Source organism: Aotus nancymaae, unplaced genomic scaffold, assembly GCF_030222135.1.
Source record: "Aotus nancymaae isolate 86718 unplaced genomic scaffold, 86718_ANA_hifiasm-v0.15.2.pri h1tg000033l, whole genome shotgun sequence".
NCBI classification, from domain to species: Eukaryota; Metazoa; Chordata; class Mammalia; order Primates; family Aotidae; genus Aotus; species Aotus nancymaae.
In genome coordinates this window covers 53250832-53273044 of record NW_026988447.1, presented here as the reverse complement: position 1 = coordinate 53273044, position 22213 = coordinate 53250832, and the positions used below count along the sequence as shown (strand labels likewise).

At 36.0% G+C, this 22213-nt stretch overlaps 1 protein-coding gene across 2 annotated transcripts in view; it reads left to right on the top strand.

Moving 5' to 3' along the window:
* The window catches only part of AP1AR (adaptor related protein complex 1 associated regulatory protein), a 34662-nt gene that overhangs the window by 5309 nt on the left and 7140 nt on the right, over positions 1-22213 (top strand). For both annotated transcript variants that reach the window (XM_012436591.3, XM_012436590.3), the window contains exons 2-5: positions 14700-14748; positions 16289-16315; positions 17289-17314; positions 20338-20434. In XM_012436591.3, coding sequence (XP_012292014.1) covers positions 14700-14748; positions 16289-16315; positions 17289-17314; positions 20338-20434 — 199 coding nt within the window. The remainder of the gene's footprint in view (positions 1-14699; positions 14749-16288; positions 16316-17288; positions 17315-20337; positions 20435-22213) is intronic.

Below are 22213 nucleotides of genomic sequence, written 5' to 3'. Positions count from 1 at the left end.
GGTGGTGGTACATCACCTGTATGTTAATGAGTTCAGTCATCTCAGTTTGAGCTCTGCAATATCTAATTGCTATTGTGTAGTTCCTCTTGGCTACAAACATAACCATAAATTCATTTTGTAAAGCTGAATTCATCTTTGTTTCCTTCTGGTAGTCCTTTCCTCCTTTTTTCTCTTTAAGCCCCAGCCTTTTCTACTACCTTATTCCCTACCTTGTGAGTGGTATATGTAGTCACCTAAGTCATGAAACTAAGAATACACCAAGTTCCTTCCTGTTACTCACCCTTCAAACCCAGGTTATCGAGTCCCTACCTTCTGAATGGCCTCTACATGTTAGATCTTTCTAACATCTGTGTCCCCTCTGCCTTAGAACAGACCCTTCTGTCCTCTATATTTGTAGTTCTACCCTCCTGATATGCCCTTTTGAACATGTGTCTCCCTAATCCGAAAACCAAAAGGAAAGTAACATAAAACCTTGCACAGATTCCAGACTTCTGTTGACCCCCTAGCTGTTACCCTGACTACCATATCTCCCTCCACCTATTATGCTATCTCCTGTCTTTTCCCTTAAATAATTTCCTTAGGAATTGTCTAGTCTTGCCTAGTCTGGATGTCTATTTCCCCACTTCTCACTCAGTCTTCAAGGTAAGCTAATGTTCACCTTCCCTGCCGCTGTTCCCCTGTGCATATTCATTTTCTTCTTCTCAGTCATGACATTTTAGAGTCCTTCAAAACTTGTAGAAGACTTTTCTCACACTGTACTCTTCTTAAGGAATGACATGCATGTAGCTGCTAATCTAGGAGTTGTCTTTGACACTGTTCTTCATCATCCCACATTTCCAGTCCATCTCCAAGACCAGATGATATTTTTTTGCCTCTTAAATAACTTTTCAGTCCACCCACTTCTCTCACTGCTGCCACATTAATCCAAGCTGTCGTCATTTGTTGCTTAGATTGCCAGTAATTCTGTGTGTATTTCTCATTCGCCATTCTCTGACACTACTTTGTTTACTTTGTTTTCCTTCATAGCACTTACCACTCCATGACTTTCTAGACTCTGAGTATTTGTCAGTTGACTGTTCTCCCTTAATAGAATATAAATTTCATGTGATCAGAGGTTTTCATTTGTTTCTGTATCTTCAGTGCACCAGCAGTGCTTGTCACATAGTAGGTGCTCAGTAAATATTTGTCGGCTGAGTGAATAGACTCAACAAATATTTGTCGACTGAGTAAATAGACTATCAAGACTATAGTCTACCCACATATATTCCTGACCTTTTTCAATTTATCCTGCACCTGGAGTCAAAGTGATCTTAAATGCACATTCGATACTCTGGTTTCTCTTCAGAATCAATAAATCTTTTGCCTTTTAAATGCAAATCTGTGACACAAATCCAACATAAATTCTTAAGTGGCTTACCAAACTTATAGGATAAAGACTGTAATCTTTAATGGAGCTTTCAAGGCACTGTGTTATCTTTTCCTTGCCTACCTTTTCTTTTTTTCTTTTTTCTTTATGTGTGTCATACTCTTCCTTGAATCCCTTTCTTTCCTTTTTACCTAGATAACTCCTATTCACTCATCTTGTAGATGCCAGCTTAAGAATTATTTCCTACAGAAGTCTTCCAAAACCATATCCTACCCTCCAGAGGATAAGTCTGCATACCATCATGGAACCATCTGCTTTTCTTCTGTGCACATTCTTAATTTATAGTTATACTGAAATAGTGTGATTATTTGTTTAATGTCTGTCTGCTGCTCTCAGTAAAGGGAAGGAGTTTATGCCTGTTTTTGCATACCATTTAATGAATACCCAGCTCTCAGTTAAGTGCCTAGAACATATTACATGTTCGGTAAATACTTGTTGGCAGAATTAATGAATACAGTATCTTGAATATGTCAGGTTCTTCTCACTCCCCCTTGCCTTTGGTACCAGCTGCTCCCTGAAACATCTCTTTCGTCTGCTTGGAGGCCTGGCTTATTCCTCTGCCTCGGGCTGATTTTTGATGACACCTCATCTGAACATATCTCCTTTTAAAACATAGTAGTTGTTAATTTACCTATGTGTCTATCCTGTTAGACTGTAAGCCTTTTGGATACATGGGTTTAAAATATTTTAAATACATGGCTATACCTGTCACTCAGTAACTTGGAGAAATAAAAAATTGGAAGATTCAATGGCATAGATACATAAGTGGCAACAGTTTCCAAAAGAAGAGGCTTGTCAGTGATTTCAGATGCTGCACACAGATTCCAGAAGATGAATAGGAAGTAACTAAAAGACCTCTAAGGTTCCTTCTGATTATTAGTTTCCTTTAAATCAGGCTCTTAAAGGCAATGACCATTTTTTAAACCCTTGCATTTTGTCTTTGACATATTGGGAGGGAAGATTTGTCTTCTTTCTACCAAGGCATACAATTAATTTTTGAACATATTCTTTCTAAATGTGTCTTTAGAAGGAGCTTATTAAACAGTAAATATGATTACTATTACTACCTGTATTATTCAGGGTTCGCCAGAGAAATGGAACCAGTAGGAGATATCTGTATTTCTATATCTACATGTAGATATATATATATTAATAGATGAGAATGGTCATAAGGATTTGCCTTGGCTGGGCATGGTGGCTCATGCCTGTAATCCCAGCACTTTGGAAGGCTGAGGTGAGGGGATCACTTGAGGTCAGGAGTTCGAAACCAGCCTGTCCAACATGGCAAAGCCCTGTCTCTACTAAAAATACAGCGGTGCATGCCTTTAATCCCAGCTACTCAGGAGACTGAGGCAGAAGAATCTCTTGAACCTGGGAGGCGGAGGTTGTAATGAGCCAAGATTGTGCCACTGCACTCCAGCCTGGGCAACAAGAGCAAAACTCCATCTCAATAAATAAATACATACATACATACATACATACATACATACATACATACATACAGAGTTGCCTTATTATGGAGGTTAAGTCCCACAATCTGTTATTTGCAAGCTGTAGACCCAGGAAAGCTGGTCCTGTAAGTCTCAATTCATGGGCAGGAGAAGACCAGTGTTTCAGCTCAAGCAGTCAGGTAGAGAGAATTCAATTCAACCTTCCTTCAACTTTTTTGTTCTGTTCAGGCCCTGAATGGATTGGATGATGGCCGCCCACTCACCTTGGAAAGGGCGATTTGGTTTACTCAGTCCACCAATTCAAATGTGAGTCTGTTCTATCACACCCTTGCAGATGCACCAGATAGGATGTTTAGCCACATATCTGGGCATCTGGTGACCCAGTCATGTTGACATATAAAATTAACCATCACATCACCTATGTCACTGCTATCCCTACCTGGAAAAATCTGTTGATTTTATCTTTGACATTTGAGCGGTTAAATCTCTATTGAAATATTTGATACTAATTGAAAAGCAATGTTTCCATCATCTTCTTTGTAATAGTTTTTGCCAGGCATTAGATTTGTAATCTTTCCAGTCTTCTGTTCTGGAAAAAAAAAAAAAAGCAGTCTTGGGAAGCTTTTAATTTTTAATAGACTTTGGAACAATTTACCATGATTCTTCATCATTTATTTATAGTGTCAAGCAAAAGATATAGGGAAAGACTTTCTTATTTTATTCTAACAGATATAAATAAAATATAAAGAAAAGGAACAATATCATTGTAGAATTTGAGAATTTTTCGGTTACTTTTTGCTTAAGTCACTTTGATATGAGTATTTACCTATGTAAAATAAAATGAGAAGCATAAAGTACTGCATTTTAAGCCTATTCTTAACAAGACTGTTTTTTTTTTTTAACTGCATTTTAGGTTTTGGGGTACATGTGAAAAACATGCAAGGTTGTTGCATAGGTGCATACGTGGCAGTGTGATTTGCTGCCTTCCTCCCCTTCACCTATATGTGGCATTTCTCCCCATGCTCTCTCTCTCCAATTCCCCACCCCCCGCTGTCCCCCCACTCCCCCGCAACAGACCCCAGTGTATAGTGCTCCCCTCCCTATGTCCATGTGTTCCCATTGTTCAATACCCGAACAAGACTGTTTTTATCTTTAATAAAAGTATCTTGAAACCTACCTTGATAACATCGATAAGTAAATTTGTATGCAAGTATCTTCACTTTTGTACCATGTTAGTTTCAAATTCTTCCAAATTTCTGTATATGCCTCTATCATTCAGAGTATTATGCTCCAGGAACCAGTCATAGCCTTCCTTTTCTACCTCTCTAATGTCCTTTTTACATGTTTGAATCTGTCTTAGGATGTGTTGCCATAAAAGAATATCTGAGGCTGGGTAATTTATAAAGAAAAAATGGTTTACTTGGCTCACAATTTTGATGTCTGGAAAAGTTCAAGATTGGGCATCTGCATCTGGTAAGGTACAGACTGCTTCTAGTAGCAAAAGGTAAAAGGAAGCCAGTGTGTGCAGAAATCACACGGCAAAAGAGGAAACAAGGAGGGGGTGCCAGGCTCTTTTTAACAACCAGCTCTCTTGGGAACTCACTCATAACCATGAGGATAAGGTTGGCACCGAGCCATTCATGAGGGATCCACCCCCATTACCTCAATGCCTCCCATTAGGTCCCGCCCCTAACAACGGAGATCAAATTTCAACATGAGATTTTTAGTGGACGAACATCCAAACTATAACACAATCCACTTTCACATCTTCAGTAGTTGTAAAGTGGATACACAGAAGCTTACATTACTTCATTTAGAGACAGCTTACAGGACTGTAAGAATTACATGTAAATGAATGCCCATAGATGACTTGGAGGAACTCTGTAAACTGTTAAGAGGAAAAGTACACTTGTATTTTCTTGTGTTTTTGGAGCCTCTTTCTTTCAGCTGCTCAACTTTCACCCGAATTAACACACCTAAATATACATGTTCTTGAATAGAATTGTGGGTTGTTATCCAAATAACTTCTCAACTTCCTCTTTCTTCCAGGGCATGTGACTGGATTCATGAAAGTGAAATGCACGTATTATGTGCTCGTAATCATTTTCTTCATAGCTCAGCTTTATGTGATAATGCTATATTGCTAGAAAATTCTTCTAGCTTCTTACATCACTTTGTCCTTTATTGTTTCACTGCTGGCATTTAAGTCTTACATCTTGGATTTACCACATTTATTTTTCTCTTGTACTTTCACTCTTGATACTGCTGCTTTCATACATCCCCATGTGGATTCTGACACTTCTCCCATCATCTCCTTATTTTCCAGTCCATCCCCCAAACTAGATGATTTTTATCTTCTAAATATTTCTTTAATCCCTCCACTTTTCTCACTGACACCACCCTAGTCCAACTTATTTCTTGCTTAGCCTCAAATTTGATTGCATACATTATTCATGCATTCATTCTATACATTTATCTCCACTCACTGTTTAGGACTTGTATGGTTCTTGGCACTTGCAGAAGCAGCTTCTTATGTGAACCAAGGTTTACTTCTGATTCAGTCATTAATTTCTATTTCTGTGCAGTATTGTATTATATGAATAGGCCATAATTACTTACCCTTCTGTTGATGGGCATTTAGATCATTTCCAACTTCTTTTTTTTTTGTTTTTCTTTTACAAACTACCTCAATTTGTGCAAAGAGATAAATGTCTCTTTGTACACATGGACAGAAGATTCTTTAGGTGGCTATACCTAGGAGTGAACCTGCTGAGTCATAGCTTATGTACCTCTTCAAACTTAGTAGAAAAAACAGACTTCTTCAAAGTAATTATACTACTTCAAACTTTTACCAATAATGAATTTTTATTGCTCCATTTCCTAACTCTTAGGTATTGTCAGATATTTTTTCAACAGGTATTGTCAGATATTTTTTCAGCCTGTTGATGTGAAATGCAATCTAATATTTGTGTGAAAACTTTATTGTATAGTATTCCTATATACCAGCAATAAATAGTGCATATTTTAAAATTACCTTTTAAGATAGCAGTGAAAAAATATAAGAGACTAGTAATCAATAATAGATGTGTAAGACTAGAACAAAGTTTTTAAAGACATTGTCTAAATAAATGCAGGGCAATACCATTTTCATGGGTAAAAAGACTCACCGTGCTTAAGATGTTCTCTGCCTATTTACTAGAAAATTAGTGCATTTGCAGTTAAAATCCTAATAGGAATTTTGTGGAACTTAAGCTGACTCCAGCAATTTATATGGAAGAGCAAAGGGCCATAAAAAGCCCCACTAATTTTGAAGAAGGTAACTTGTCCTATGAGATTACAGGCTCTAATAATTAAAGCCCTGTTGTATTGCCACAAGGATAAACAAATTGGTGAACAGAATAGAATATAATACCCAGGCACTATTAGTCAACTTGAAGGTGAAGCTCAGTAGTCTTCATTTTTAAAAGGCAATTGTTTTATGCCACAGGATGAGAATGACTGCTTTTCTAAAACAGAGTTATCAAGACTAAATACCTATCATTGGACAGTTTCTAAATGTGTCATGCCTAGTTCAGAGACTCATAGCCATTCTTTTTTTCTTTTCTACATCAACTCGCAAAGGTGTGCAGCCGTCTCCTGTCAGTAATAGTGTAATATTGATTTTTCCCCAAAGATGAGGGAGGGAGGCCTCCTTCGATTTACTCTTGCCATTTCTCTTGCTGTTTCCTATGGTGCCTCTAACATTCACACCTCCAAAAATCTCTGGTCTATATAAATGTGGAGTTTTCTTATGGAGTTATTTTGCTGTCATTATAAATGAAATTAATTTGAGATTCAGTAGGTTTAGTCAGATGTTACAAATATGAAAGCAGGATTTTATAAATATGAAAACTGGATTTTAGCTTCCTTGTTTTTAAGCAATTATGTTTGCATAGTAGAAGAATCTTAGATTGCTCTGTACCAATTTACACTATAATTTTATTTAGCAAATGTAGGGAGCTCTGTACAATATGACCCACTTATAGGCTAACAATAGGTCTGAAAAAGTAGGATGGCTATTCTCCTTTACTTTTAGATTCTTAAGCAGTTATGACTGAAAATATTAGACCAGATTTTCTTTTAACTTTAAATGTCACCAGATTTATACACTCCTGGTTTTTAGTGAAACCTTTTTATGAATAATAATTTTATTAATAAAATATTTTATGAGTAATACAATTAAACTTATTTTTTTCTTAAAAGAATGTTCTAAAAGTATATACTGTAAACAGTGTTACATATAAAATTAGCACACTTTTAGATTCCAAGCTACACACATAGTATCAGAACATGCACAGCAGTGTTTTCAGCTACAGAACTGTTGATAGATTGAAAATGGAAGGAGAAGAATTGAGGAAGGTCTAAAAGATACTTACCTACTCTTGGCCTTGGATACATATTGAAAAGAGCTTACTTTTTGGAGTTTAGATATTTTAGATAATTTTTTGTGCTAAGTGTTCAAAATCTAGTGCATATTTGACACAAGAGCCTTTAAAGTTCAGACTAGTCACATTTCAGTTGCTCAATAGCCACTTGTGGCTAGTGGTTTTCATACTGGACAGTGCAGATCTATCCAATAGGTTAACAATACTTCATAGGATTATTCTGGGAAGGAAATGAATATAAAATACACGTAAAAAAATAAGCTCTGTTCCTGACCTGTTGTAGGCGCTCAGTAAATGCAAGCCTGTCTTTGCTCTCCATTATATTAATATATTGCTATGTTTTGGTTTTTGTAGCATATGTAGTTGGAAACTTCAAGTCAATAAAATATTGACTTTTTTTCAAATTGAAGAAAGTAAAATGTTCTTATTATTTCTCTAAACTAACAGTAATTGAGAGTTAGCTTTTGTAGTAGATATTGCTGCTTTTGCTCATTTTGTTTCCTGTCTTCCCTTCTAAGACTCAATTTTCACCTAAGATTATTAGATATGTACGTTAATAGTTGGCATCAGATTTCTGCTTTTAGACTATGATCTAGTTTCCTTTTGTCTCATTTTCTTTTTTTTTAATGATGCTGCCCTATATACATATAAAACTTCATTTTAAAAAATATTCTCAACTAGTACCTATGTAATAATGAAATATGAAATATAACTGCACAGTACTTGGGGAACCCGAATAAGATGAGTTACATGATTTTTCCTGTGGCTAGTTTTGCTGTCCCATTAATACATAATTTTAGGCTGGATGTGGTGGCTCACACCTGTAATCCCGGCACTTTGGGAGGCCGAGGCAGGCTGATTGCTTGAGGCCAAGAGTTCAAGACCAGCCTGGCCAATACAGCAAAACCCTGTCTCTACTAAAAATACAAAAATTAGCCGGGCATGGTGATGTGTGCCTGTAGTCCTAGCTACTTGGCGGGCTGAGGTAGGAGAGTTGCTTGAAGCCAGGAAGCAGAGTTTGCAGTGAGCTGGGATCACACCACTGTACTCTGGCTTAGGTGACAGAGTGAGACTGTCTTAAAACTAACAAACAAAAAAATACATAATTTTGTTTGGGCACCCACATTGGTGATTTCATCGTGTCCCAGGCTCTCACCTTCAGCCTTTTGGGTCAGGTGGAGAAAACCAAGGTAAATTTAATAATTTAAAATGAGAAATGCAACTGTCAAGGGATGGTATAGTATTTGTGTCTTTAGGTAAAGATATTATTTTACTATAAGCATGGAAAAACAGGGTGGGAGGTGCTTAATGAGTGTAGATTCGGAACAAGAAAGTTAATTGTACAATTCAAATAACCCATCATCTTGGAACACCACCATCCACTGGGACCAGATAGCCCAGGTCCTTGAACCAGGGGACTCTTCTACAGACGGGGTTTGGCTGAATTCTACCAACATTTGTTTCTCTATTTTCTATTCTTCTGTTTCTTCTATTTTACACATCTTTTAAAAAGATATCATTAACTTCCTTCTCTTTCTTTTAAATCTTACAGGAGCCATTCTGTTGATTTAAATTAACTTAGCATGTGAAGATAACTGATACATTATGTATTGTTTATAGCTTTAATTTCTGCTTTTTCTGTTTCCAGCTTACTGGGGGATAACTCATCTTCCTCAGTCCCCAAGGAAGATAGGATACTTCCATTTCCCCATATTGGTTAGAAGTAAAATCCTTGAAAACAATAGGTATATGTATGTATTGGTATACCGTAAGTGTATTGTATGAAGTGTATATATGGGAGGGGAAAAATTGCTGACGTTGCATCTTTATCTACAGACAACCTTCCTTGGGACAGCAAAAGAAAGCAAGATGAATTTCCTGGGTTTGAAGCAAACAAAAAAGGAAAAGTCATTTTTACTGATCTGAGATTGAGAAGTAGCCCCAAGGTTAATTATAGGAATTACTTTTAAGGGGTTTTTGGACTGATGTTTATGTTAACGTTGTAGGTCTGGAATTTGAATAGAGGATTCTCACCCAGACTCCAACTTTATATGAATATTAAGCTCAAGGCATCTAAAACACAAACTTGCTTCTTTCCCAGGCTTCCTCATCTTGGTAAATGACAAATCCATTTTCTAATTGTTCAGGCTTCAGAGTTAGGAGATAGCCTTGATTTTTCCTTTTTACACACATCCTTACATCTAATACGTTAGCAAATTCTGTCGGCCCTGTCTTCAGAATTACTTGTCATTACTCCCACTATTGCTACTGTGATTGAAGCCACCATCGTTTCTTTGCTCTACTATTGTAATAGCTTTCTAATTGGCCTCTTAAAATATATGTCAGCTTGTCTTTTACGGATCTTCCAGCGAAGTTCTTATAGCTAATAAATTCTTAAGGAATGATAGAATTTAAAAATCGTTGTTTTTGTACTCTCTAGTGAAATAATGGAACTGAGTACTGATTATCAATAGATGCTAAAAACCATTTGGTAAAAGCTTGATGTGAAACATGATGGATGGATTAGGCTGACAGTATCTTAACTTACAGATCAATCTTAGCATCAGTAAAACTGTGGCAGGCAAAAATAAAGTTCCTTATGATTTGATTCAGTAGCAAGTACCATAAGTGAAGCATTCTTGCCTAAATAAATTAAACTCAGTATAATCAAGCTTTTAAATCAAATTACTAATTTACAGGAAATACAGGGGTAGAAGAAAAAGTTAAATAACACCAAGAGGAAAAATATCAGGTAAATTCAGAAAGTGAGAAATTTTGTAGGGCAAATAACACCGTTTCTCTAACAAATCAATGGCATAAAAACAGATACTGGTACAAGAAAGAGGGCTGATATAGACTAAAAGAGGTGCAAGAGGCCTAACAAGGAAACATACTATGTGGCCCTTGTTTGATTCTAATTTGAACAAATCGCGTGTAAGAAGATAATCAGGGAAATAGAAACATAAGCTGGACTGGACATTAGATAATTAAGAATTATTTTAAATTTTGTTGGTGTGTTAGCTTTTTTAAAAAAAAACAGTCCTTAATACTGTAATTAGAGATGCAAATTGAGGTAAGGGTAAAATAACACATCTGGGATTTGCTGTAAAGTACCAACTTAAAACAAAAAGGGGTTTAGTATAAATGAAACATGATTAGGAAATAGTAACTTTTTAAGTGGGGTAATGGGGACAGGGGCGCTTATTAATCTCTTCTCTCTGCTTTTGTGCATATTTGAAAAGGTTCATGATAAAAATTTTAAAAAACAGAGTGAATGCTAAAGACAAAAATCTCTTCTGTGAGTTCATATCTAATTAATATTAAAATCTAAAACTCTTCCCATGGTCTATAAAGCCTGTCATCTGACCCTGGCTATCTCTCAGACCTTCTCTCCCTTTCTTCTTCATTCCAGCCATTCTGACCCTCTTGTTTTCTTAGACTGTGCCAAGTCAAGTTTTGCCTCAGAGCCTTTGCTTTTCCTCTGTTTAGAATTATTTTCCTTCAAATATCTGTCTAGCTGGCTTCCTCATTTCCTTGGGGGTCTTTGTTCTGCTTTTGCTTTAACAGAGAGGCCTGCCTTACCCGCCCTACATAAAATAACCTCCCCCCTCCAATCACTGTCTTCACTTATTCTAAGGTACTTTTCTTTAAAAAAAAGATTTCTTACCTGTATATACTGCATAGTGAGATACCATCTTACGCCAGTCAGAATGGCCATTACTGAAAAGTCAAAAGTAATAGAGGTTGGCAAGGATGTGGAGAAAACAGAACACTTAGCCACTATTGGTGGGAATGTGAGTTAGTACAACCTTTATAAAAAACAGCATGAGTTTCTTTTCTTTCCTGGCAATTATTATCATCTGATGTATTTATGTGTTTATTATCATTAATTTGGGAATGTGAGTTAGTACAACCTTTATAAAAAACAGCATGAGGTGCTTTTCTTTCATGGCAATTACTATCATCTGATACATTTATCTATGTATTTATTATGATTAATTCCCAAATTGTTAACTCCAAAGTGGCAGGGCCTTTATCTATTTATTGACAATTATATTGCCAGCACCTAGAACAGTGCCAGGCACTTGAGAAGCACTTGATAAATATTTATGAAATAAAAGTATAAAACTAGACTTAAGATTCAATAGTTGAGTACTTCCATTCCTCTCCTCAGTTGTTCTGCTTCCCCTTCACTTGTATTCTCATCTTTACCTAGGAGCAAGATTTGAGTTTTCATTTTTTATTTCTTAGTAGCTCTCTGAAAGCTCAGATGGTCCTTTCAAACCATTAGAAAGTTGGCTTTCTAATTATTTTTTAAATATATATAGAATATAGAAAAGTATGTGAAAAGTTAAGATTTTATATGGCTGGAAGTTGGCAAAGTATCAGTGACTGAATTTAATACTTTACATGTCTGAGGGTCCTATTTGGTCATCAATAATGTTTGACTAAGTAAACATAATTCAAGCATACTTGAATAAGTAATTCGTAATTCATGAAACATATACATATTACAGTGTTTCTTGGTATTTTCAGATAAGTCACAGGATAAAGCTCCCCTGATAAAAATGTTGTCCCTGAGTTTACCAAATTGAATATTTACTTTATCAGTATAATCTTAGCTTTTATTCTGTTAGCAGTCAAGATACGCCCTTTGTGAACAAGGTCTCAATCTAATCCATTTTAAAAGGAAAGCTTGAATATTTTTCCCAAATATATTTTGCTTTTCTGTTTATCTTGTTTTATTTATTGCTATCCATAATTTGCTCACTTGTTTTGTCACTTAGATTCATGTTTATTTATTATCAAGACTTTGTGGGGACAGAAGGCCAGTTAAAACTATCTTAGGCAAAGGGTAGAATTTACAATAGGGACCTTAGGTTTCTCAGCTAATAACCAAACCATGAGCAGGGTGGGATGCATCTGGTTCTTAGGGGTGACTTCGGTGCCGTCAGAGCACTCTTTCAGTTGATTTCATTCCTCTCATTGCATATTGTCAGAAAGCATAATCCCTAGCAACTCTCTAGAGCTCTCAGAAGGATTGTCTCTCCCTGCTCAGTTTCTGTGTAACCCTGAACCAGTTGTCAAATGAGGTATGGGGTACTGACTGATTGTAGCTTAGTCAGATACTCAGGGATTCAGAGTCATGTGAGAACATGAGTGTTCTCAGTATAGCTGGCTATGGATAGAGGAGCCAGAAAAGGGAGACATTTACAACAGATAACACTTTTGTCTACTACTAAAGTTAGCTTGTAATATCTATGTGTAATTGGACTAGAACATGGTGTTCTGCCATCCAGTATAAATGTAGTATAACAGTTACCTTGGTTTGGACAGTGTTCTACTTAGCTTTGGGCTTTGCTACAGCAGTGAATTCATACTGATGGCTCATATTGATAATGTTACTGAACTTTATTTTTAATTATTCAGCTATACCACTCAGTAAACCTGGAAGAGGAAACAGATTAATCAGAGACAGATTCTTCATTCAGGGAAGATATGGAGAGAACCATATAGCACTGTAAGCAGGAATCCTAATGCCAGAACCCAGTGCTGTTACTGAAGGTTCAACCCATTTCTGTATTTGTTTGAGAAATAAAGAAGAGAGAAGAGTAGAGGCACTAGATAGAGGACTAAGGGTATTGCATTTATACTGGGTATATTCCATGAAATCTGTGAAATTGCAATACCAAAATCTTTGCTTTTTACCAGTGGTCTCTTAATGGGCAATAACACAGCTTTGCATCTATCAGCAGATAAAGATTATAGCAGGAAAAATAGTTCCTATAATTTCATTGCAATTTTTATTCTCCAGTCACGTTAGTTTGACATTCTCTTTCACTAAACCTTTATACACACATACACATAATACAAAGAATTCTGCACTTTGGGAGTCCCAGATACACTTGAGCCCAAGAGTTTGAGGCTAGGCTGGGTAACATAGTAAGACCCTGTCTCTGCAAAAAATAAGTGAAGCCAAGCATGGTGGTGCATCCCTGTAGTACTAGCTACTGGGGAGCCCGAGGCAGGGGGATCACTTGAGCCCAGGATCACTTGTAGCAAAGCTGGGCTACAAATCCTAACTCACCAGTTAGGATTGTGCCACTGCACTCCAGCTTGGGCAACAGAGTAAGACCCTGTCTCCAAAAAAGAAAGAAAAACAAAAGAATTCTGACCTGTCCTAACCCCAGGATTCTTCCTGTTTCTTAAAAGTATGCTTTCTGTCCATGAATCCTGATGCTTTAGCAACACTTAGTACAAATTTGGATTTCCATTGTAGGGGGGTGGGGCGGAGTTCTCTCCTTCATCAGGTTCAGCAACTTTTAACAGGAACCACATTATGACTGAAAGTCTCATAATCTCCTGGCACTTCAATTACAAAGGACTGTGTGTGGCCCTGTCCTGAGATACCAGCTTGGATCCTGTAGTACTTAGAATGTAGACATATCTTTGGAAAAGATATCATAAAGAAGATTGCTATTTGACTACATGTACGTTTAATGGGAGCAGAAAATAATGATTAAAATGAAAGTCAATATTTGGCCCTAGTTGAAAAAAATGTAATGGATTGTTTGATTGACATATATATGCATTGTTTCTTTTATTTGTGAGGGCATGGAAAAATAAAGTCTTGAATAAAGATACATGATTCCACCACCAAAGATAACTACTCTTAGCATATTGACATATATCCTTTCAGATAATAATGTTTTGTGTATTTTTAACAAAATTGAGAATTTTTTTTTTTTTTTGAGATGGAGTCTCACTCTGTCACCAGGCTGAAGTACAGTGACACAATCCCCGCTCACTACAACCTTCGCTTCCTGGGTTCGAGCAGTTCTCCTGCCTCAGCCTCCCGAGTAGCTGGGACTACAGGCGTGCATCACACACCCAGCTAATTTTTGTATTTTTAATAGAAACAGTGTTTCACCATGTTGGCCAGGATGGTCTCAATCTCTTGACCTCATAATCCGCCTGCCTCGACCTCCCAAAGTGCTGGGATTATAGGCTTGAGCCATCTCGCCCAGCTGAGAGTATATTCTTTTTATATATTATTTAACGCATCTGTAATTTTAATAAGGTATTTTTCTTGATGTAAAATGAGATAAATTTTAAAATGTACTCTGCTCAATGTAGTAAATATAGTAAATTGATTATTACAGATTTAGTAAATATTTGTACCAACACAAAAAAATATTGACTAAACAAAGTCACATTGAAGTTTAAAAATCTGGGCTTTTTATATTCTTAGGTAAATTTTGTTGTTCTTTTTTTAAAAAATATAACTATATGTTAGAGGTTTTAAAGTTGCTCTTGAGGAAATGTTTTTATGCCACTATATTAATTCAGTCTTAGAATTAATTGTGTTTTTTAAAGTTACTCTGTTTTCCTTCCCAGATCCAAGTATTTTAGAACATGCTCAAGAGGTGAGCACTTAACGATAGAGGTAAGTAGTTGTGAGTTTGATTGGATTAAAAGTGCCTTTAGAAGGGCAGAAGGGGCTTTTTGTTGTGAAGAGGGAAAGATCTGGACCCAAATTTAGAAGGAACTGTTTATATTTCAACATTGTTCATGTTAGTGAAGATAGAAAGAATTGGAGCAGTAGGGGAAGGAATGAGTAGGAAGAAGTTTGCAGAGGATTATGGGTCTATTTCTCTACTAGCTTTTCCCCCGACCCTAGGTAAGTCAGGGAGAAGTTACTCTTCTGTCAGTAATAGTGGCTCACTTAGGCAGTGGGTATAATGGAAGATGGTTGGCCTGCCCTGGCAGGGAGGAGTAGCAGAAACAAAGCAGCAAGTTGAGTTTAAGCAACTCCACAGCATAATCACTGAGTCACTTTTTCTTTGTATGTAAAATATAATAATAGAAGCTACCATGTATTCCTTACCTACTATAAACTAGCCACTCCACCATACAAATTAAGAATGTCATCACAACATGTGATGATAGGTGATAGTCACCCTGTTTCATGGATGAAAAATCAGAGGCTTAGACAGGTAGAGAAACTGAGCTATACAACACAATATGTAAGTGGCAAAACTAAATTCTAGTCCAAACTGCCTGCCTGCAAACTTTGAACACTGTACTTCATGGCCTTCTATATAATTAATAAGGAAACGTGTAAGGCAGGAATTAGATATTTAAAAATCACAACCAGTATAAAAATAAGGTAAATGTAATAACTTTAACAGTTTTATTCTCTTTTTAGAGAGAGTCCTTAATTTTCTAAACCTTTGAATTCATTGTTTCTTCTCAATCTTTAAACCAAACAGTATTAGCAATAAAACACCTTTTCTTTCAGGTGTTTATCAAGTTATTTATATTTAAAATACAAACATTTTAGTGATATAATAATAAAGAATGTAGGCCCATTCTTTAACTATAGTTTTCATAGATTCTGATGACTTTCATTAGGTCATTGACATAATAGTGTTAATCACATTATGATCCAACTGTTTACATTCCTATCTCTAGAAAGACAGTGTATTGGAGGATAGTGACTACCTTTTAATAGATTTTCAGTAAATAACTATATGAATGAGTAGATGAATAAATATAAACATGTAGGGAAATTCTTATTCGGTAACTTTTAGTTCCCATTCCTTGAATAATTTTCCTTCTCATGACATTTGTTCTGAACTCAAGTGAAGTGGAATATTCTGGTAGCATGGACTTAAAATATTTGTATGAAGTATTTTACTCAGGTGAAAGTTTTAGTTCTAATTTATGTAGAAAATTACTGTAATTCTCCTGTTTGATTTTCATTTTTAGAAAGTCATAAATTAAAATAGTATATGCTTGCCTTGGCCATTTTGTAGGATTGTTGAATATATCAAATGAAATGATGTATTAAAGAGGCATTTGAATTAAATATCTTACAAATATAAAAGTATATTATTTTTAAGTGAAAAAAGTAACATAATTTCTTATGAGATGTACACCTTAGACAGATATTCCTCCTAACACTTACTTTTTTGTCCTTTCAGTTTGAGAATCTAGTAGAAAGTGATGAAGTAAGTATTTTCATAATAGTACAAAACTTCTATTTGTTTTTATCATTAATCATCTCATTAGTTCTAACAATTATGTTTATAATTTTTACTATTTTTGTTTTAGAATTTTTATTATTACTTTTTAGTCCTATATTATTTTCTTCTTTTACTAATTTATATTAGAAAATAATTTTGAATTTTTTTAACTATCTAAGATATACTATACACGTACACAGGTTTTAAGGATTATACAGAACCTGAGGAACTTCAGAAAGTTGTACTTCTAATATTTCTAACCTCTTGCATTAGGTAGGTAAAAATACCTCACAATTCAGAGTAGATCCACTGGTTTTCTTTTTCCTTTCTTTCTTCCTTCCTTTCTTTCTCTCTCTCTCTCTCTCTCTCTCTCTCTCTCTCTCTTTCTTTCTTGATGGAGTCTCGCTCTGTTGCCTAGGCTGGAGTGCAATGGCACGATCTTGGCTCACTGCAACCTCCGCCTTCTGAGTTCAAGCTATTCTCCCTGCTCCATGCCTGTTCTTGAATAACCAAGAAAGCTCAAAGAGTATTGATTTTGTGGTTACAAATAAATTTTCCAAGTAGGCAAATTTGCAAATACAGAAACTGCAAAGAATAAGGATTAACTATTAATATAAATGATAAGGACATGGAGAATATGTTGTCAAATACCATCCTGACCCCAGTTCATTTGGTATATAACAAATATTTGTTACAAAAAATTAAGAAATGTCCAGCAAATGGTTTTATGTAATTAAGCTAGATAGTAAACTAATTTTTCCTTGGGGAAGTAGTAAAATTTTAAAGCTTTCTGTTTCAAATACTTTTAATAGTGAAATATATTTAATAGTGAAGTGTATTACTCTGATAAAAATAAGTAAGTTGAAAGTATTTAGATTAAATAAAAATTATATTGGTTTTCCTTAAATAGAATTTAGCTAGTGAATTTGTTTTAATTGTTTACTTAATTTTTGTACAGGGGGAGAGCCCAGGAAGCAGTCATAGGTAAGGCTTTGTTTAAAAATAATAATAATAACAAAAAAACTTCTATGTGAACTGTAAGAAAGCTCTCTTAAGAAGTCAGGTTTATCATTTCCTTGCTCTGAGACATTAAACAGTTTACATTTCAGAACCTTAGTTTTTTCTTTCTGTAAGATTGCGGCAAATATTATATATCTCAAGACTATTTTGAATATTAAAGAATTTAATGTAAGTGCCTAGATGCTTTCCTGTTGTACCTGTTATGTGTTTTTTAGTTTTCTTAACCATTTAATATTGACAAGTACATTTCTTTTAAATTTTTTAACTTTATCACCCCTTTCCTTATGTATTCTGAAACTTGTGATACTAATTTTTTTCACATTTTTCAATAGTAGCTAAAACCTTGTACTATAATTATTTGAGCAGCTTTTTAATATTTTAATAAAATTACATGCATTACTTAAAAAAGAATTACCTGTAAGTCAAAACAGCATTCTTAATTCCAAGAGAATATTTTCATATACTGTGTTATATTATGAACATATAATCCTTATATTTTTTAGTTTAGCAAACATTTATTAAGCAATTATCATGTGCCAAGCACTATGCTAGACACTGGGATTTAAAACATCAGACATAGTCTCTCCATTAGAATAAAGAACATCCTGGTCTGGGAGATTGATTCTGAAGATGACTAATTTCAATATGAGATAGGGAAAGCAATTCAATAATGGTTATAGAACATTCTAGAAAACCCTAGAGAAGAGGCTGTTTGCCCAAAACAGCCTCTTGTATGGAGAGATAAGTCCAAGAAGACATCTTTAAGGGGCTGACACCTAGTGTTGATTGTTGAAGGGTTGGTTAGTGCTAATTATCCAGGTAGAGCGGGAGGATGTTCCAGACAGAAGAAATTGTGTAAGCAAAGTGAGAGAACTGATTGTAAAGGGGCACAAGGAAAGTATGCGAGGTGATAGAAATGTTATATATCTTGCTTCCAGTGGAAGTTACATGAGTGCATACAATTATCAGAACTTTATGAACTGAACACTTAAAATCTATATTTCATTTTATAAGTTATATTTCAAAGGAAAAATTTTGAAGCCCTAAAATATAACTAGGGCTAGCAGAAGTTAGAGCTGAAGGGACAGAAGTAGGAGATATTACCTTAAACATGGCTAGTAAACATTGTAGTTACCAAGATCACCTAACTGAGGTGGGGGGTTGGGGAGAGATGGACTTGAGAATGGTTGGAGCATGGAGAGAGAGCAGTGATCTGAGGACTGAATAGGCAGACACTAGAAGAAGATTATGAAGATGACCAGGAAGTAGTTGGCAAAAAGAAGAACCAGGAGAACTTGGGAAGCCAAAGGAGGAGAGACAGACAGACAGATGGGAATGATCAATACTGTCCCACGAAACTGAGGTAGTAAGATAAGGACTTGTATTTGGCAACATAGAAGCCAGTGATTACCTTTGCTAGAGTTATCGGAGTGATGGGAGCCAAGCTAAACTGCAGCAGATTGACAAGTGAATGGGAGGTAAGGAGATGAAGGCAAAAGAAGAACAGTAGTTCAGAACAAGAGCTACACTACCTGGGGTTCAAATTCTAGCTTTGCCACATGCTATATGACTTACTTAGCCATACTTATAATCTGTCTTACTCTTACTTCCTTCATATGTATAATCTTTATATCTACCTTGTAGGGTTGTTGTGAGGATTAAAATTTGTTAATATATATATGAAACACTTAGAAGAGAGCCAGGCACATAGTAAGTGCCAGATGTACTGACTATTAATACTATACATTTAATTTCAGGACTTGGCTGAAAGAGAGAGCAGTAGCTTGAGATAGATACAGGTCAAATGGAGGGTTTTTTCCTTTAGTTGCTTCTTTCTTCCCTCCTTCCTTCCTTCACATGGAAGAGAGGTGCAAACAGACAAAAGGAATAGGATAAAAGTAAAAGAGAGGTACTAATTGACCAGAACAAGGTCTGAGAGAATTCTCTGGAGTGAGGCAGGAGAGGTGGGCTCAGTGGTGAATGAATCAAGAGTGTAAATGTAGTAGGTGACCCTGAACAAGTTAAGAACATTCCTCTTTAGAGGATGGTGAGGAGAATAAGGATATATGTAAGTAAGTGGGGGTTGGCACAAAGTTGGGGAAATTCATGGTTGATATTCCTCATTTCTTAAAGTGGAGTGAAATTGCCTTTTAAGAGAAAAAAAGGTATGAATAAGGAACTTGAGTATTTGAAGATTTTGAATTTGGTAATGTAGGATATGTGAGGGAGTTGCCACATATATGTAAAAGGACTGCTGCTGGTGGCTGAGTGCCAAATTGACGTCAGATTTTCTCTAGCAGCCTAAAACAGAAAGGGCTGATCATGGAAATGACCCAGGGTCAGAATGTGAGTAAAACTGAGTGAATATGGAATAATAATAGAGGAGTGCAAGAAAGTGAGTATGTTGGTAAGAATGTAGTTCAGCTCTGCCTTGGTGTCCATATTGGTTGTAAGTGAAGCAAGATGATTGGGACAGACAGGCTGGGAGAAAAGGGAAGGATGAAGGTCCTGGGAAATCCAGAGTGACTGAGCAGGATAAAATAGGAGGATTAAGAAGAGTTCCATAATGGTATGAGGTCTGAGATCAGGGTGTAGTAGTGTACTGACATTTATATTTTATGATGAGCATTTTGGGATGTGGTTTAGGGTATATACCCATAGGTTACATGGCTGAAGAGAGCCAGATGAAGGTAAATGAAGTCAACATTTCTTAAAAGGTAGCTGTAATACTTTAAGAACTAGTCTGATAATGTATCATCTTTAAAAACTAGTCTGATACATTATCTAGTGCATATCAGTTTATGCACTAGAATTATAGCAAGTGTTAGAATGTATACTTTTTACTCTTAACAATTGAAGTTGTAGGAAATTACTTTAACATTTTTAAGAGCAAAATTTGAGAATTTCACTGATTTTTTGAGTGTTTTATTTGTACTTAGACTCATCAGAAGTTTTTTTTCTTTTTCTCCCCATCCTTTTTTCTCTAGGCCTCTTACTGAGGAAGAAATTGTTGACCTAAGAGAAAGGCATTATGATTCTATTGCCGAAAAACAGAAAGATCTTGATAAGAAAATTCAAAAAGAGGTAAATAGTCTTTTACGTTGCTTAAGTACATGTTATTATAAAGGAGAGAGTTGTCATTAAATAATACATTGTGTAGAGTCATTGGACCTATATTTAGATACATACCGATGAATATAATTTAAAAGTAAAACTATCATTCCAGCCTATTATCATTTCTTTTAGTTTGGCTTAATTTATCAGAAATCATATGCTGCCAAAAAATGGAGATAGTACATTCTTTTAAAAATAATTTCTTAATTCACAAAGTAGGAACTCTGGCAAGAATATGCACCTTTGTATTTAAAACCAACTTTTAGGCCGGGTGCAGTGGCTCATGCCTGTAATCTCAGCACTTTGGGTGGCCAAGGCAGGTGGATTGCATGGGCCCAAGAGGTTGAGACCAGCCTGAGCAACATGGTGAAACCCTATCTCTACAAAAAATATAGAATTAGCTGGGTGTGGCGATGCATTGCCTGTGGTCCCAGCTACTTGGGAGGCTGAGGTAGGAGGATTGTTGAGCCAGAGAGGTCGAGGCTGCAGTGAGCCATGATCATGCCATTGTACTCCAGCCTGGGCAGTAGGGTAAGGCCCTATCTCAAAAAAGAAACAGCAAAAACAAATTTAAAAAAAAATTACCCTGTTGCACAATAGGTAATTTTTTGAAGACTTTTTGTCTTGGTGTATTTGTTCACAGAGAACCAAGTACTTATAATCATTAAGTGTTAAAGTTATTTAATGTGCTTATGGAAACATTATATAATTATATATTAAACATAATAATTATATAATTATATAACTATAATTATGGTTTTGCATCCACTAAACTAAAGGGAATTATTCATATTCCACTGTGCATTTAAAAATTTTCTGTTTAAGACCAGGCATGGTGACCATAGTTCCAGCGCTTTGGGAGACCAAGGTGGACGGATCACTTAAGCCCAGGAATTTGAGACCAGCCTGGGCAACATGGTGAAACCCCATCTCTTAAAACAAATGCAAAAATTAGCCAGGCCTGGTAGTACACACCTATAGTCCCAGCTACTAAGGAGGCTGAGGTGGGAAGATTGCTTAAACCCAGGATCCTCAAGGCTACAGGAGTTTGAGGTCAGGATCAGTGTACGTCAAGGCTACAGTGAGCCATGGGGGAGCCACTACACTCCAGCCTGGGTGACAGAGCAAGACCCTGTCTTAAAAACAAATACACACACACAAATATTTGTCTCTTGAAAGCGGGTATGGTGGCTCATGCCTGTAGTCCTAGCACTTTGGAGGCCAAGACAGGCAGATTGCTTGAGTCCAGGAGTTAAAAACTAGCCTGGGCAACTGGTCAAGACCTCATCTCTGCAAAAAATACAAAAATTCCCCTGGGGCTGTGGCACATGCCTGTAGTCCTAGCTACTCTGGAGGCTGAGGTGGGAGAATGGCTTGAGCCCAAGAAGTCCAGGCTGCAGTGTTTGTGCCACTGTACTCCAGCCCTGGTGACAGGGTGACACCCTGTCTCAAAAAAAAAAAAGTATGTTTAGGACCAATTAGTGATTTCAAAAGGATTAACGTAAGCTATACAACAGATGTTAATATTAGTCTAAAGAAAAAAATTTGTGTTGAAATTTGATTTTCAAATTAACTTGAACATGAAATAGATACTACTAAGGCAGTTTATGTGCTCTTATGAATGTCAGGACCTTAAATATGAAAGTAATTTTTGAATAGTTTGATAGTAATAAAATTAAGGAGATATGTATATTGATGTTAATTAGATGGCAAGACATTAATTTTGTGAAAGCCAAATTCCCTTTGGTC